The sequence below is a fragment of the Choloepus didactylus genome, chromosome 3 (assembly GCF_015220235.1).
Source record: "Choloepus didactylus isolate mChoDid1 chromosome 3, mChoDid1.pri, whole genome shotgun sequence".
NCBI classification, from domain to species: domain Eukaryota; kingdom Metazoa; phylum Chordata; class Mammalia; order Pilosa; family Megalonychidae; genus Choloepus; species Choloepus didactylus.
The window spans coordinates 212,345,048-212,363,825 of NC_051309.1; the positions used below are offsets into that span (position 1 = coordinate 212,345,048).

An 18,778-nucleotide genomic window follows, 5' to 3' on the forward strand; every position below is an offset into this window, starting at 1 on the left:
ATATATTACCATGTTAAGAAAATATCATGTTGTTTCTCTCTGAAATCTGCATAGCAAATGACATCTAAATAAGTGTAAGAAAAATCTGCAATGCAAAATTGAACAAATTGAGTTCCATTTCTACTCTACTCAGACTTAAGATCAGAAAAATAAAATAACTCGTCTTATCACCACCTCTAGGATTTCCTGAATCATGGTAGTCTTTTAACAGCCTGCACACACATTGTAAGAACAAGAGTAAATCAGAGATATTTAATACTTAAATCAGTTAAGACCATCTGTAGCATTCATGTTGATTCAGATAAGGAACAGGTAGGACTATCTGGCCCTACTTCAAATTTAGGGCCAGAAAATAAAAGGAAAGAGGTAATCAGATAGTCACTCAAGCATACCTGTACGTTCTGTCCAAATTTCTTGCTTTTCTCCTGAATAGCTGGTTGAGTAGAGCAGATGTCCCTGGGCATTTGTCCAGTAGATGAGGTTCCTTTTCCAGTCAATATCCAGTAAATACGTGTTCCTAGGATACTTATGAACCAGGGTTTTTTCTATAGCAGTTCCCATAAAGCCAACTTTCAACAAGTAGAGATGTTTGCCAGAAGAAAACACAAGTTTTAACTCTACCAAGGAGAAGGAGAGATTTACTGTTGGACCATTTGTCAGATGACCTCCATGCTCCCTTTTTATTACTGTTATTGGTTTTATTTACACACAATCCATATCCACCCATGCTCCCTTCTCCAGCTGTGCCCCTCTCTGGAGCTGAGTGTTCCACCCATGAAAAGGGAGTTTCTCAAGTTCGCCTCTGAAGCACATACACAACATGAATCCCATAGCTTCCTTGAATAAACGAGTCGTTTAAGCAAATAAAAGTGTTGGTGAGCTTTTGGATTTCTGTTGAAACTTTTAGGCCAAATCATGAGGATTAGGACTAAAGTGCTGCTCTACTTCATTCAGTAAAGTCATCGAGTCTTTCCTTGCAGCATGGAAGTCTCAGAACTAAGAATTTTAAGCTCTATCAACTATTTAAAGAAAAGTGACTCAGGTATTTGAGCTTAATTGTAAATATAACATACAAAATACAACTTAAGCTGCAGTCCTGAGTTTAACACAACAGCTTATTATCTCTTTCAGTGATCTCTTTCAGTGGCTACCCATCATGAGCTGCATGTTTTGAAGGTGGAGAGATGATAAACACATCTACATCCTTTATTCCTAAAGCCTCTATAGAGAAAGTCAAGTAAGTTGACTATCCTATGCCCAGTGCATTACATAGCCTTTAATTTTTTGAAGAACAACAAACTGATGGACTTACATTAAGAATACTGAAGTAGACACCCTGCTTACAAACAACAGCCATTAGACTATAGGATTTATTTCTCATGCCAACTGAATTTAATTGACTAATTTTTTGCATATGTAAAAATGACTGGTGTAAGCTATTTTCTTCCTTCTTTTAAACTAATCAAAGTTGGCTGTCAGTATAAAAGAGATCCAGAAATGGATACTATCTTATTTCCAGGCCTATCATGGAATGTGTCCTCTTAAGCCAAGCCCATTTTACCCCAATACTTACCACTACATGTACCAGAAGGTGAAAGAAACATACCCTCAGGACAAGCACACTTGTAGCCCTTCGGATGGACAGGGGACAGGAGACATAAATGGCTACAAGAACCGGGAACACATGTTGGGTATCTGCCTATTTTAAAATAGAAACGCATTAGATATAGCTTCAGTTTTGTTTATCCACACTAGTACAAAACAATACTCAAGGAAAGTTAAGTCATTTTTGCCTTAACAGGAATCCCAGTATACTTGTTACCTTCTGTGTTAGGTGTGCTGAACTTTGAACTGTTATGGTCTCCTGACTGTCTTCCAGATAGTGACAGCTGCCTGTCTATTACAGGCTAGGGCAAACTAAGCTTCAACCAGCAGCATCTTCTCCCTGAGAGTTAAGGCAAATGACTGCCTGATGTGTTTATGGAAGACTCAGAGGTACAGTTGATCCTCGTTAATCACGGACTCTTTATTTCCAAATTCACCTACTCAATGAAATTTATTTCTAATTGAAGCAATACTTATGGCACTTTCACAGTCATTCATGGACCTATGAAGAGCAGGGAATTTTTGGGTCATCCTACGTGCACACTCCCAGCTGACCAGAACATCAAACAAGGCAATGCTCTGCCTTTTATTTCAGCTCTCATACTGTAAACGTGTCCTTTTTGTGGCATATTTACTGCCACATTTGTCAGATTTTTGTACTGTTTGTTGGTGATTTTGCTGTTTAAAATGGCCCCTGAGCATAGTGCTGAAATGTTAACTAGTGTTCCTGTGTGCAAGAAGGCTGTGATGTGCCTTACAGAGAAAATATGTGTGGTAGACAGCTTCATTCAGCATGAGTTACAGTGCTGTTGGCCATGAGTTCAACGTTAATGAATCAATAATATATATTAAATAAGGTGTCTTTAGACCAAACTGCACATAAAACAAGGTTATGTATTGGTTGGCCTACAAAAATTTGACCAGAGGCTAGCCAGAAACTAATTCCTTATTTCCCCTAGAAGCAATGCTTCAGTATTTGCTAATTCAGTGTTTGTGATGACTTTATAGAACATAACCACCATAAATCATAAGAATCAACTGTACATAGTGATCTAGGGTCTCTCTACTTTTGTTAGTTTCTCAAACCTATTTAGAAAGAATTGTTTGAGTTCGAGCCAACATACAAGTTGAGGTTAGCAAAAGCTTTTAACTTAGTGAATATTTGACTTCTTTCTACTGGCAGGACACCAGGCTTGGTTCAATTTTCTGTCAGCAAATAAGCTATTCTACTCCTGTGAACAGCTTTATTTTCGTCCCAATATTTTTTATATTTCAGACATTAAAAACCTGGCCAATGCATTGGACAGACACAAGGAACATGCCTAGAATGAGTTTCCCAGTAGATGCTTTTGTCCAGTTTATTTTACTCAGAAGTGCTGTGTAAGTCTGGAATGATACCCAGGACATTTCCCCCACCTTAAAACAGCAAGTTGCAACTTGCTAAGGTAGTAATTATAGGCCGTTTCCATTTAGTGTACATTCTGATTCATAAGCATATAAAAGCAAGCCATTTACTTACTTCTAGGCTGCTGGAATTTGTGGAGGACCGAGAAAGCAGACACAGAGGCATTTAACAGCACCTCTCTCTTCTTTGGGTTGTGGGGCAAGGAATGAAACAGTTGCATTCCATTTGCCCAGAAGAAGCAGTTCTCAAATACAGCTAGTCCAACTGGATTTTCATCTTCCAAGAAGACCTCAGGAAAGGTGTACCTCCCACTGCTGTCCACTTTTACCATCTCTATGGACTGAAGGGTCAGAGTCTCAGGAGAACACAGCGGCATTACCAAGAGGTACTATATCAGTGTCACCTCAGTTTCTGGGTCACTGATTAAATATCTTCAAGTGATATCACTCAATAGAGGTGAACTCATCTAAAGATTTGTGGATACCAAAGCCAGTGGATTGGACTGATGTTTCTTGTACAAATTAAGATCACAGATGTGTTGTACAAGTAATTACTATAACTTACTGTCTGCACCCAGGCTTTGCACCAAATCCTTTAACTACACTCTCAAACTGCCCTATGAGGTAGGTATTCTACCTGTTTTCAGAGTGTGAAATTCTCAGGAGCTCAAAGAGGCACCATGACTAGCCAAGGTCATAGTTAGAAAGTAACAGGCCTAAAAACATGACCCACAAGTCTATGATTTCAGCTCTCATGTCATACTGGTCTTTGATTTTCATGTTCCCCCAAACAAGGTAACATGAATTGCAATATTATAAAGACCTAGAAATTTGAGTAGCAGGCACTGAAGCATGTAAGTAACTGTATGCTTTCAAGGAAGTTGTGTGCCATCTTGAAAGCTCTGGTATCCTAGATACAATATAAAACATGACTTATGCTACCAGGAAATTTCAGTGCTAACTTGGTTTGACTGTAGAGTGTTTAAGAAAGTGACACTAAGACACCCAACCTATATTGACGCCATATGGCTCTGCCCTAGAGAAACTATGATTCTCTCAGTTTTCATGGCCAGAAGATGATACTTCATTAAATTGGTGCAAGACTTACAAGAGCTCTGTACTTACCCATAGAGTCAACATCAAGCCCCCAACAAAGGGTTTACTTTTTCCTCTGGAACTATCTGCAGTACCTGTTTATATTCACTGATCCAGTACAGCCTGCCAGTTACATGGTCTAGTGTCAGTCCAAAAGGTTCCTCCCCAGTTACAACCACAAGCACCTTCCTGTCAGACCCATCCATCCCTGCCGTTTCGATAGTCCTTGTATCTTTTTCACCTTGATTTACCCAGTACAAGTACCTGAGAAAAGCGAGAGTGCAAGATGTTAGAGAATTCCCTTAGTTGCACCCATGCACGTGTTATTTGGCAGAAGGGGACCGCCTCGGCTCTCATATCAGTCTCGTATGGTGGCACTGCTTTTTGGCTTCTAGACTCAGTGTATTTAAACATTTGGCCTATAATATTTGATTGAGACTTCAAAATTAAGAAGTTTGGGGAGCAAATAAGAAGTAAGTTGCAAAAGGCTGATGTGCTCTCTTATCTTAAATGTCTACGATAACCAGTGATTTTGGATATACTCCCAAAGAAACACTACTTACTTCTTTGCAGGAAACACTATTAGCTGCTCTGGTATGAGATCCTTTTCCAAGATTTTGACGTAGCCTCTGCCATCACTTAAGCCAGCACAGATGACCCTTGCGTAGCTGCTGGCCCAATATAGTTGTCCCGTGAACCAGTCCACAGAGATGCTGTTCACTGTTTTAAGTTCTAGAGACACAGGAGACAATGTTACGTTTCTGCATTCTTCTGTGCCTATCTTACCCTATGCTTGGGACAAAACTCTACATCTTCTGATTCCAAGCTATACAATGAAGCAAACAGGACCAAGGAAGTAGCAGCTAGAAATGTTCAATAGGGCTTCCAATATACTATGGGTAGAATAGAAGTACCTTAGCAGAAGCATAAACAAAGAAACCAAGAGAATGTGGCCTCAGTTTCAGGCACTATTTATTATAGAAGTTTCCAGTGAATTGCTATTAATGCTCCCTCGTAATTGCTAACAGAGCACTTCAATGTGCCCAACACTATGCTAAGTATTTCACATGCATCATTAAGTGCAATCCCCACACTCACCCAGCGAAGCAAGTGCTGCTTCCCATTTTTTATAGGAGGTCATCCAAAGGGACTAAGAACTCACCCAAGGGCATGTACCTAATGATGAGGCTAGAACTAATTTAGGCCTGAGCCCATGTTCCCAAGACTTTCTGTCCTACTTAATAGCCATTTCTTGACTCGAGTTATGCTCTACCATGTTCCAGTGCAGCCAAACTACCACAATCTTATCTCAAATCTGGATACTACGTACTTGATGCTTTGTGACAAATTAGTTACAAAAGACGGCATCTGGATGAATACATATGGCTCTTATGCTATGTTTAAAGTAGAAACAAAAAGCAAGGGCTCTTAATAGCAATACATATACCCGGATAGAGAGGGACAGAGGTCAACTTCCCAAGAACAAACACGTTTAAGACTTCATCCACCCAGAAGTACGTGTGTCTTTCAAGATCATACGCAACAGAACGAGGCCTTGATTTTGTACGCAGCAGTGTCTCGTGGATGCCTGTTCCTCCATCTAGGATACCAAGCTCTTTATCGGCCGCTATAAGAATTTTAATAGCATCACCTGCAATAAAAGTATGGTAGTGATAATCCTTTGAAACTTTCATGCACACCATTCCCAACTAAAGATGTTGTACTTCTCCCTCTCCTAAACCTCCAGCCCCCGATCTACTTATCCTTGAAGTCTGGACTAAGGAGTGTCTGAGGACTTCTAGTTGACCAACTTGGACGGTCTCTCTCCCTATGAACTCTAATGCATTAAAACTAATCTTGAACTTTACTACCTTATTTCATTTCAGATTCAGTCCCTCTCGCCACTTAGACATATTTCCTCTCAATGACTCACACACAATAGCCAAATGTAATCAAGTGCTCAAGTAGAGGCCAAGTTAAGATTATGTCACTTCAATCTCTAGAGCACCTAGTTTTATAGCCCATAGACTAAGTCTTCACATTTAATAGCAACAGACCCTCAAATTGGGTAAACAGTACTCTAACTCAGCTTCTTTATGGAAAGAATAAAGTCATGGTTCTAATCCTGGACCTTAAAATGAATTATCTATCCCATTTTGATTTGTAATTACTGATAAAAAATAAAGTAGGAGTTAGACTTTGCTTCAGGTATTGAATCTCACCTGTAACTTGACAGTCTGTGCCATTGTGGAGCTGGTAACCCTGAATACAGTCACAGAAGTAGGAGCCAGGTACATTATGACATAGCTGTCCACAAGGACCATATCCCATAGAGCACTCATCTATATCTGATGGCAGAGAAGCAGGAAGTTAGAGAAGAGCCAGGAACAATAGCTTCAGGATTTTTGTTCTTTTGGCTCACTTCTCAGATGCTTACTGAATGCTACTACATGGAAATCACTGTGCCAGGGACTGGAGTACATAGAGTCCCAGCCTTCACAGAATTCCTACTCGCTTGAATTTTGCTCCGTAGAAACATCGATATGGGACCCCAGATATTTGGCTGGTGCAGAATACAGATCTATGTTGCCCTGGCAACATTCTTGGAGACACGTCACTCATGAAGTCAGCCAGAGTCTAATTTAGAATGACAAATGTCAGTGTGTATCATTCAATACTAATTCCATAGGACAACTCATTCAAGAAGACGGAAAAGGCTTAAGCCTCACAGGTATAACTGGCAGAATTTAGATAAGGTGCTGTTGTTTCTCAAAGCCCCATAGCAGGGACCCTTTAGAGGGTGACTCACAAGATTAATAGAGTTTTATTTTGTTTGTTTTTTTTTTGTTGTTTAGCAGAAAGGAATATGTTTCCTTAGGGGAACTGCCAGAAAAACATTCTTGCTCCAAAACCACAGGGTCCTGAAATAGAAGAGTGCCTTCCCATCCTAGGAGAAGGGTGATCAAGGTATAGCTACAAGTCAAGCCCTGTGGCCAGTCAAGTCATGTTTCTCTTGTATCCTTCCCACCTCTGCAGGTAACCCCATGAAAAGAGAGGGAACTATTAAGGAGGACTCATCGACCAAGATGGAGGTAGCAAAGCATATCTACCCTTCAGGCCAAAGCATCAGGACAATAAATCCTTTACCTTGTTTGTCACATTGTAACAAAATGCTGTGTGGGTTTGAATGTATTATGCTCCCCCAAAATGCCATGTTCTTCAATGCAATCGTGTGGGGACAGATGTATTAGTGTTGATTAGGTTAGAACCTATTGATTGTTTCCATGGAAATGTGACTCAATCAACTGTGGGTGAGACCTTTCATTGGATAATTTTCATGGAGGTGTTGGCCCACCCATTCAGGGTGGTTCTGAATTAGATCATTGAAGTACTTTAAAAAAGAGCCACACAGGCCCAGATGCTGCAGCAGCTTAGAGAGACATTTTGGAGATGGCAGTTGAAAGTAGACTTTTGCTCCAGAGTTTGCCTGGAATAAACTAACACAACACCCCCAGATGCCTAGAGAGAAACATCCTGGGAGAAAGCCATTTTGAAACCAGAACCCCAGAACAGACGCCAGCCACGTGCCTTCCCAGATGACAGGTTTTCCAGATGCCATTGCCCATCCTTCAGTGAAGGTACCCGATTGCTGATGCCTTACCTTGGACACTTTATGGCCTTAAGACTGTAACTGTGTAACCAAATAAACCCCCTTTATAAAATCCAATTGATTTCTGGTATTTTTCATAATGGCAGCATTAGCAAACTGGAACAAATACTATGACATATTTTTATGGTTAAGTGATACAAGGTAATGGCCATCACCCATTCAGATTATTACTTAATAGTAAGGATGTATGAAGTTTATCAGTCACTCTGGTGTCATTAATCCCATTCTACAAAGGGGAGAAATGAGACTCAGAAGGACCCAGTGACTTGGATAAGATCACCCAGCAAGAGCAAGCAAGAACCAACATACAATGGGCTCTGATTTCAGAATCTGCCCTGCCACCCGGCCATCAACCTTAGGCATGACCATGAAGTGACAAGTGTATTTCTTCCACAACAGAAATCTTTATGCTCTATAAGAGAAGGGTGCTAAATGTAGCACTTTCTCATGAGGCAACGATGACCTGCAATTCCCCTGAAAAAAAGGAGGAGCCAAATGAGCTCTGACCTCCACAGCTCTGACCGTCAGGCCGTAACTGCCATCCAGCTCCACATACACACTGCACACCCCAGCTTGTGTCACTGCACTGCCCTTCGCAGCCTCCATTGTCCAGAGAGCAGTTTTTACCTAGCGGAGACAGGGCAGCTGTCAGCAGACTGAACACAGCAGAGATGTTATTACAAACACATGTTATGCTGTTTGGTGTCACATGCCCTCTATACTTGTGCAAGGAATAGACAATGGTTTAAGGATAACCTTAGACCCCTCCCTCCTGCCTAGGAATGGGGAGGTCTGGGGTTAGGCTGTAGAAGAGGCAAAGATGGACTCCGGGGAGCAGGGAAATGGTATTTCTTTCTAGGCTGACTACCTGGACAATATCAAGTGTTGGTATATTGTCCACCCGCAGATGGGCTGGCAAGCTTTCATCTATTTTCTCTAGGATTTAAGGGTGACTGGAACCCTGACCTCAAGAAGCGGTAGGATAATTTACCAATCCTAATGAATTTATATATGGGATCAGAAACCCGAACTCTGTCCCATTGTTTATGCTTTCAGTATTACATGTTTTTATTCCCTTGGTAAAAAGTTTCTTTGAGAGCCTTTAACAGTACTAAAGAGGTCTTGTCATTCATATGTAAGACCAAATGTTTTGTGGGAAATCAGAGAGAGAGATGACAAAATATCCTGGGTTGGGGGACAAGGGAAGATGCCCTTTCCCCACTTCCCCCCAAACCATCACTGTTTCTTCTGGTGAGGATCACAAGGGATAAAAAGTCACAGCTGATTGCTCAGTAGTTGCTCTCCTCACTAGGAGATGTACTTGCTAATTCCTTTCTCTGTTAAACCCTTAGACAATTCTCCATTTTGCTTTGAACAAATGATATGCTCCTCAGTGGCATAGTCTGTGTTCTTTATTCTAGAATTTTAGAAGCAGTATAGTTTGAGGAGTTTTGCTAGTCTATGACCCTCAAGCTATGAAATGAAGAGTCCAAAAAGTTTTACAGTGCAGGTAATCTTAGCTCACACTCAAAAGAACAGAGCCAAGGGCTGGAACTTGTAAAGTGTAAGGGACTCTTCACTGAAGGACAATAGCTTATAAACAAGTTTTAGTCAGAGCATTTTCTTGGAGAGTAGACCCTTATGGTAACTAAGATATTAAGTTATTTAATCTTACTCTCCCCCCTCCCATCTTAAGCAAAGCAAGAGGTTTCTTACCACATGTCGCGGGTTCATCAGTACCATCTGTACAATCTGCTTCCCCATTACACATCTGAGATTCTAGGATGCATCTTCCTTCATCGCATCTAAGCATCCCTGGTGGACAGGAAGCTGTGTAGCAAGTTCAACATCCTTTTTCATTAATACTCAGAAGGAGGGGAAGAATAGACAACTTATTCAGTGGGTAAGGTGGCAATATCTGTATAGCACAGGCTATTCTAGGTAGGAAACAGTGTTGTATCTATTTAAGCAAATTTTTCAAGGAATTAGGACTCAAGATGATTTTTTTAAAAAGATATTAAGACAGCTAGGCATTGATTGAAGTAGTATTAAAGCTACTGACCCACAGCTAACTTTATATTCAATGGTGAAAGACTGAAAGCTTTCCCCTAAGATCAGGTACCAGACAAAGACATTCAATTTCACCAATGCTATTCAGCATTGTTCTGGAAGTTCTAGGCAGAGCAATTAGGCAAGAAAAGGGAATAAAAATGTATCCAAATTGGAGAGAAAGAAGTAAAACTCTCTATTCACAGATGACATGATCCTTTATGCATAAAATCTCAAAGAATCACACAAAAGCTATTAGAGCTGCTAAATGAATTCATCAAAGTGGCAGGGTACAAGATCAATACAGAAATCAGCTGTGCTTTTACACACCAACAATGAACAATCTGAAATGGAAATTAAGAAAATAATTCCACTGACAATAGCATCCAAAAGAAAAATAAATCCAGGAATAAATTTAAAGAGGAAGGGGAAAGACTTATACATTGAACTCTATAAAACACTCCTGAAAAAAATTAAAGAGGATCTAAATAAATGGTTAGACCACCCACGTTCATGGGGTGAAAGACTTATTATTGTTAAGATGCCATTACTACACAAAGGGATCTGCAGATTCAATGCTATTAAAATTCCAGCAGCCTTTTTTAATAAAATAGAAATGGAAAAGCTGGTCCTCAAGTCATATGCTCTTGCTAGAGGCCCCAAATAACCAAAATAATCTTTAGAGAGAAGACCAAATTTGACAGTCTCACACTTCCCAATTTCAAAACTTACTACCAAGCTCCAATTAGCAAAACAGTATATAGCATTTGCAAAAAGATAGGCATAGAGACCAACGGAATGGAATAAGAATCCAGAATAAACCTTCACATCTATGGCCAACTAATTTTCAACAAGGATGCCAAAGGAAAGAATAGTCTCTTCAACAAATGGTGCTGAGAAAACTGAATCTCTGCCACAAAAGAATGTAGTTGGAACCCTACTTCACACCACACATAAAAATTAACTCAAATGGAACAAGGACCTAAACCTGGGAGCTAAAATCATAAAACGATTACGGGAAAACCCTCATGACCTTAGATTTGGCAATGGTTTCTTAGAACACCAAAAGCACAAGTAAGAAAAGAAAAAATAAACTGGACTTCCTCAAAACTAAACACTTTTATGTGACAAAGGACATACCATGATAGTGAAAAGACAACCTGTAGAAACCTACAGAATGGGAGAAAATAGTTGCAAATCGTATCTTTGAAAGTGCTTACTATCCAGCATATAATATATAAAGAACTTGTACAATGCAACAACAAAAAAGACAAACAACCCAATTAGAAAATGAGCAAAGTACTTGAATAGACATTCCAAAGAAGATACACAAATGGCCAATAAGCACATGAAAAGATGCTCAACATCATTAGCCATTGGGGAAATACAAAATCAAAACCACAATGAAGTATCCTTCACACCCATTAAAGAGGCTATTATTTAAACAACAGAAAACAAGAAGTATTGGTGAGGATGTAGAGATATTGGAACCCTCGTTCACTCCTGGTGGGAATGTAAAATACTGCAGCTACTGTGGAAAAAAAACAATGTGGCAGTTCCTCAGAAAGATAAACATAAAATTACCATATAATCCAGCAATTCCACTTCTAGGTATATACAAAAGAATTGAAAACAGAAACTTGAAGAGATAACTATACATCCATGTTCGCAGCAGCTTTAGTCACAATAGCTAAAAGGTGGAAGCAACTCAAGAGTCCATCAATTGATAAATGGATAAAAAAAGTGCTATATACATACAATGGAATATTATTCAGCTGTAAAAGGGAATGATGTTCTGATATATACTGCAACATGGATGAACCTTAAAATCATTATTTTGAATGAAATAAGCCAGATACAAAAGGACAAATATTGTACAATTCTACCTGTATGAAATATCTAGAATAAGCAAACTCATAGACACAGGACTTATATTAGAGGTTCCCAGAGGGAGGAAGGAATGGGGAGTGTTTCCTCAATAGGCATAGAGTTTCTGTGTGGGGTCATGAGAAAGTTGTGATAATGGATGATGTTGATGGTAGCACAATATTGTGAATATAATTAATACCACTGAAAAATGCTTGAAATGGGAAATATATATATATATATATATATATATATATATATATCCACAATTTTTAAAAAAACTTTATTGAAGAGTATTAAATAGTTCTAGTTGAGATACTATTAAAGTCAGTCAACACTGGCCCAAAAAGAAGCATTCTCTAAGAAACCAGTTTTCACTTTATTTCTTTTAAAGTTAGACTATGAAAATATTAATTGTTGCAGATTTAACTCTGGGAAAGATTTAATGGGATTATGGTTCACTGGGAAGTCTGAGGGACTACTACATTGTGCATGTGGCGTAAAGGAAAGCCATGCAGTAACTCACCAAGTACATGGAGTTTTCCCTCCTTTAATGAGGATTTTCTCCCTTCCATATTCACTGCACAGGGGCATGAGACATCTATTAGGGGCTCCCTTCCCATACTGGTGCACAAGTGTTCCAGGCATGGCCATAATGGAATTGATGGAACATTCTAGGCAATGCTTAAGAGCATCCCTTGCAGCGTTACCCTTCAAGCACTGCTTTACGTTTCCATGGATAGCTAAGTGTCGGTTATTGCTAGGAAACATCCTGTTTTTAGATAGAGGATGGCAGATTCAGTCATAGAATTAAAATGCAGCCAAGCAGCCCACAGAGTACAACCTGCCCTTTAAGTGGAAAGAGGGAAGCAAGACTCACCGCACACTTCCTCATCAGAAGAGTCCCCACAGTCGTTGACGCCATTGCACTTCCAGCTGGCCATGACACACATCTTGTTCTTGCACTGCCACTGGCCAGCCGGGCAGTGGTCCTGGGGGCAGTACACCTCGTCAACCCCATCTTCACAGTCCTGATGGGCATCACAGAGTTCCCAAGCATCAAGACACCGAGAATTTCCTGGACACTGGATTTTTTGGTCCGGACATGCTGCCAATATGTTTAAAAGGCAGGGGTTGGCTCAGTAAGCTAGACATGCTGAACTATGGGCTTGTTTCTTTATTTAGGTATGTATGACTTGCTCATGGAGTTTGCCTAGAGAAAATCAAGACTTGAAAGGGCGGCTAGCCATTGGAGACATGCCATTCTTTGTATACTGAAGTTTCACCCTCCAAAAAAGTTTCACCCTTAAAAAAGTCAAGAAGGCTAACACTTATTTTTATTTTAGGTAGTCCTGAAAACTGAAGAAGTGAGTGAAAAAGTCATTTGTAGCAACAGAGAATTTAACAGATGGGTTTACACATACGACATAAGACTATTTAGTGGCTTGCTTGTTTCACTTCATGCTGTTGATATTAATAAATGCTACGAACTTAGAGAGAGAATATGACTGAAGGTAAACAAAAGTTGTACGTACCACAGTTAACCTCATCAGAGCCATCAGAGCAGTCACCAACCCCGTCACAAAGCCAGCTAATAGAAACACACTTCCCATCATCACACTGCCAGGCCTGTGGATGGCCGTGACATATTTCCTCTGAGGTTGGGCGGCAGCATTGGAGAAGCAACAGAAAGAAAGCATGTTTGTCAAGACACCAGCAGTTTTTTTTAACTTGGGTTTCATATTATTTCATTATATGAATCATATTATTTCATTTATTTTAGTTAGCAAAGAAACAATTAATTCCCAATTTGCCACTGAAGTCAACTGTGAACTTGCTAAGTCCTTTTCATGTTATCCCTGACAATATCACACAGTACCCCTACCTTACCAGGCGACAATCACCCAGCATCCCAATAAAGCCTAGCCTTCTCATCTTTCTTCTAGAAGAGCATTATCCAATAAAACTTTTTGTGCCTATGGAAGTGTTTTATATCTATGTAGTCCAAGTTTTATATCATCATATGTGGCTATTGAGCCCTTGAAATGTAGCAAGTGTGACAGGATAACTGAATTTAATTTTCAGTTTATTTAAACTTAAATATAATTGTCACATGTGGCTAGTGGCTGCTGTACAGCGCAGTTTTATAGATTCATGTCTTGGGATTCCTTTGGTGTTTGATACTATATTAAGATGCAAGACAACGTGAGAGTTGTTACTTTTTGTCTAATTAGACATTCAGCTATTTCTGCTTAAGTGTGCCTACTGGCTAAAGCAGATAAACTTGGGTGTAGGTGGGAGGGAGAGACACAGAGCACAAGTCATTTCAGTAAGTGTGAAATTTTACTCTAACCTGTAATATTACATGTTTTAGTATCAAATTTTCCTCATATTAAATTCCTTGCAGGATGTGACCACCCCAAGATGTGTATGGCATCCCTTCTGAGACTTTGAGCACCCTTGGCACAAAGAAACTTGAGCACTCTTGCAGTAAGATGTGACAAATGGTTAGCTTGGCTTTTATTGGATTCACAGTTTTATTTGCACTTAATTTTCAAAATTGGTTTTCAGTTCATAAAATCTCTAAGCCTATGGAGCTTAACTAGTTTATTGTATATAAATAATTGGGTGTACAGGGTATTGCAATAGATCCCTATAAAGGAATATCTGCATTATTCCAGGTTGAGTAACAGTGGTGCAGATGTGAAAGCCTGATTTTAAGGTGCGGAGCCAGACTGTCGCTGGATTTTCCATCCCAACTGACCTTCCACTTGTTCTGACAATGGTGCTACCAACATTTGAAGAAACATCCCTGCCCAGTAAATGCCTGCAACAACCCAGAACATCCACCATTTATGAATATCCACTAAGAAGGCAAGAAACCACGAGAATTGACACGGTCAACCAAGTTGATGGAAAAAGACGGCCAGATAGAGGTGAGAAAATGGCACAGGAGCGAGAGGCACTTACCACACTGCTCGTCACTCCCATCCGGGCAGTCCTGCTCCCCGTTGCAGAGCCAAGCCACAGGAATGCATTTTTCACCACACGGAGCTTGCTGCGTCACGTTACACTTCACTTCATCTGCATTGGATGACCAAGAAGCAGAGTCACGAGAGGTCCAGGCTTCCTTGTGCACAAGAGAGCACCTTTTCATGAAAAGCTGCAGTCAAAGGACATTTGGGAAGACCTTCCTTCAGCTAACGTCCTGGAACCCACCTGGGGAAGGCAGCGATGTTCCTTGGGAACCAGGGCTTTCTGGTGGTGTGGATTTGTCTTTACCTCCCTGCCCTCCTGTTAGAGTGAGGCAGCCTTACGTTTGTGCTGAAGGAGACATTAATAATTCTTCCAGCTCTGGTTTTGTCTTAAACGTTCAGAGTATGAATGCATACAAGGTTAGAGTTTTAGGCTTAAAGTACTTGACTCTAGTTTACTTTTAGACAGGTATAGACACATCTTAAAATGAGATTGGGGAAGGTAAACTTAAATTTTAGATTGCATGTATGTTATTAGAATAAAAATGTTAAAAAAAAAAAAAAGAAATAAAACCCATAGGACTATACAACATAGTGAATCCTAATGTAAACTATGGACTATAGAATAGTCATAATCATAATAAATTGTTTCATCAACGATAACAAAACTACCACACTAACATGATGTATTAATAACAGGGAAAACTGTGAGTGTGTAGGGGGGTGGTATATGGGAACTCTATTTTCTTCATGAATTTCTACAAAGTCTCTAATTTAAAAAAAATTTAATTTAAAAAATGAGGATTTTCAATTAATTTTTTAGTTAAAAAATTTTTGGATTAGGGTGGGCTTTTATCCAATATGACCAGTGCCTTTTGAGAAGGGGAGCAGACACACAAGGGTAAAAGGTCATGTGAAGACGGAGACTGGAGTTATGCGGCCACAAACCAAGGCATACCTGGGGCCACCAGAAGCCGGGAGAGAAACCTAAAAGGGAGCATGGACTTGCCTTGATCTCAGACTCCTAACCTCCAGAACTGTGAGACAACACATCCAGTTTGTGGTACCTTGTTACAGCAGCCCCAGGAAACTAATTGGCAGTAATTTCAAATTCTGCTAAAGCCAAGCCAAGTGTTGGTAAAGATGTGGAACAAGAAGATTTCTTGCATTCTACTTGTATTGAAAATAATTTTATTTTGTTTCAGAAAATAACTTTGCACTATCTAGTAAAGTTAAAAAATATGCCTGAAAAAAAGTGAGGTTGGCATTTTTGGTTCTACGTAACATCTTTATTAGACTGTCTCTACTGGCCTGGATACAAATATTTATAAGTTTTTCAGTTATTTGCAAAAGATTGATTTATACTACTAATTTTATTCAAGGCATGCATTTGTGTTTATTAACCTTGAATTCTTAATGGTCAAAAATAAAACTGAAGTTGAATGTGGTCTTCAGAGGGAAGCAGCAGGAAAGCCTGCCTATAACTAATATACTACACCATCCTAACTTTCAGAGAGAAGAGCCAATCCTAGGAACCATAATACTTTGTTCCTGTAAAACATAAGTCACATGCTCTGTACTAGTGGATGTCTCTACAAGATGCAGTGAAGGCCCAGCAAGTCCAACTCCCAGGGACAATCTGTGCAATGCAAGCGGACGATGACGGATTGCATAGATGACATCTCCTTTTGGTAAGGGATCATGTTGTAGGCTCACTTGTATCCTGCTGAGACAGTGCTTTTAAAATAATTTAATGATTTGTTTTAAAACTCTGACATAAAAAGTATTCTAAATAAAATACTCAAAGAATAGTGATTATTAAGAACTAGCTAACAACGTTGCCATCTATTCATGTACCATTCAGGCCATCTCACTTGGCTGGAACAAAACTATGAAGTTGAGCTTAGTCAATATTAGCAAAGTTGGTATGGGAGGCACAGGCTCAGTTACCAGGCTACTTGGCTGGAGTTTTGGTTGGACCACTTATTAGAACTGTGACCTCAGAGCATTACTTTCTGTCTGTGGGCCTTAGTTTTCTTGTCTATAAAAAGAGGCTAATAGATAAGTGATCCTAAGAGGAAGATTCAAGGATTAAATGAGCGCAAAGTTGACCTGGCACAGCACCTGCCAAATCAATTCCCTTAAATTGTTGACACTTTTGCTACCTCTCCCAGCAAAATCTTCAGGAAGGATCCCAATTAGATTGCAGTCAGCCTTTCAGGACTCACATTGCTTGGTGAGTCATATCTTGGACAATATTTTGCCCTGGTGATTCTCAATCTGGGGACCAAAACTGCATAAGGATTCTACACATCATCTTCAGAGAGGGCTCAAACATCACTTTTCAAATTTAAGTAGAATGCTTGCTGTGAATAAATAAGAAATGTACTAATGCATTTATTTACATATTAAATTTACAGTAGCTTTCTCATAGTCTGTCAATATTCAAAATACAATTATCAGGTGCTGTGCTAAAATAGACATTGTAAACATGCCTTCATGCTAGAAGGTGCTGCAAAACATTTCTCAGTAAAAAGACAAGTAACTTTAAATCCTGTTTCAGAAGCTGAGGGAATACACCACACAGAGGAAAGGCTCCCTGTCACAACAGAAATGTAAGACCAGGTTAGTCAAAATTTCTGAGGACTACAATCCCATCTGGGAGAAGAACTCAACTCAGATGCTGAAGGGCGCCTCCTCAGAACTGATTCGAAGCAACCAGACCAAGAAAGAGTCTGTAAAAGTTAAAACTACTTAACATCGGGCTTCCCTCCATGGCGGGGCCAAGCAGGGGCGCCCCGGGGGCGGGATCAGCAAACCTGCAGGCCTGGTTGTCTGACCACGCCAAGCACCTCCTAACTAAGTCAGCAGCCACTGGCTTCACCCCTTGTGATCCTTGCGTGTCTTCAGCCACCCTGAGACCCTGAATCAACTCAGTTAAGCGGGCCACCTTAGACACTCGGAACTACCACTATGAGCACCAAAAAGGCGCTGCTGGAAGACAGCTCCGTCACCGGATTCTGCGCGCACCTGAGTGTTAGCAAAAAAGCGCTGCACGGAGTTGCTTCCTAATTGCACCTCAGGCCAGAGCCCCACTTTCTCCAGGCTGTTTCCGGAATGAGGCACCTCTCCGCGAGGTCCTGGGCCCAGAGGGTAAATCTGCTGCCTGCTGGAACTTCTGTGGTGGGACCCAGCAGAGACTGGGCAACAAGGCAAACCCCACTCCGCCTCCACGTCGGGGAAAGGAGAGCCTAGGCGGGGTGGATGCGCACCTCACTCAGGTAAAGGGAGAGCGCCCATCTCCCTCAGCTTGGGGATTTGATAAGGGAAAGACACCGAATTCGTCCTCCGAGTCCCCCCACCCCCACCCACCCCTGCAACCCACCCTACAGGTTTGTAAAGAGGAGGAAATAGCCCCGCGGCGTGCCGAGCAGGAGGGCGCCCCGCGGCTCACCCTGCTCCCGGGGAGTCCAGGGCAGCCACTCCCAAAGGCCCAACCTAGCCCTCCCACACCCTCGATAGAGAGCCACTGGGTAATGGGGGGCTGGAGAGGGAGTGAGGGAGGAGGGACGCTGCGCAACCCCCAGCGAAGGTGCCCCAAGTTCCCCTCTGCCTCCCGCCCCTGCAGCGCCCCCTGCAGCGCGCGACCCCACCGCAACCTGCAGAGCGGGGTGCGGCCCCGTCCGAGGGCGCCCCGGCCCCGCGGGCCCCACTCACCCGCACCGGAGCCCCCGAGACTGCCCAGCGCGGCCAGCACTGGCGACAGGAGGAGCAGGAACGCCCGGCGCCCCATACCTGGGGGGACCACGGGGCGCGGGAGACCCCGCGCTCAGTGAGGGCTTCTGCGGGCTGGAGCCCCTGTCGCCAAAGGAAACCAGAAGCTGCGAGGAACAGAGAAGCGAAGGTGCGCCGGGGGCGGGTTTTATTTCCCCCTCCTGATTCCCATTGGGAACGGCTAGGGTGGGGTGCGATGGGGAGGGATTCAGTGGAGCCGCCGGCTCCCGGGGGAAGAACGATCTTCGACCAAGCCTGGGCCACTATGGGAGAACGGCTGCGCGCTCCCATCTCGTCGCGACGCCTGAAGGATGAGCGGCAGCGACTCCCAGGCCCGCGC

The 18,778-nt window shown here is 41.5% G+C and overlaps 1 protein-coding gene across 1 annotated transcript in view; it reads right to left on the reverse strand.

The window, feature by feature from the left end:
- The window catches only part of LOC119528971 (prolow-density lipoprotein receptor-related protein 1-like), a 49,364-nt gene extending 30,907 nt beyond the window's left edge, over window positions 1–18,457 (reverse strand). The window contains exons 1-13 of the mRNA XM_037829126.1: window positions 18,382–18,457; window positions 14,660–14,773; window positions 13,225–13,344; window positions 12,570–12,827; window positions 9,491–9,604; window positions 8,282–8,401; window positions 6,327–6,452; window positions 5,552–5,755; window positions 4,668–4,836; window positions 4,200–4,368; window positions 3,125–3,350; window positions 1,574–1,699; window positions 393–617 (exon numbers count right to left, since the gene is read on the reverse strand). Coding sequence (XP_037685054.1) covers window positions 393–617; window positions 1,574–1,699; window positions 3,125–3,350; window positions 4,200–4,368; window positions 4,668–4,836; window positions 5,552–5,755; window positions 6,327–6,452; window positions 8,282–8,401; window positions 9,491–9,604; window positions 12,570–12,827; window positions 13,225–13,344; window positions 14,660–14,773; window positions 18,382–18,457 — 2,047 coding nt within the window. The remainder of the gene's footprint in view (window positions 1–392; window positions 618–1,573; window positions 1,700–3,124; window positions 3,351–4,199; window positions 4,369–4,667; window positions 4,837–5,551; window positions 5,756–6,326; window positions 6,453–8,281; window positions 8,402–9,490; window positions 9,605–12,569; window positions 12,828–13,224; window positions 13,345–14,659; window positions 14,774–18,381) is intronic.
- Between the last annotated feature and the right edge of the window lie 321 nt (window positions 18,458–18,778).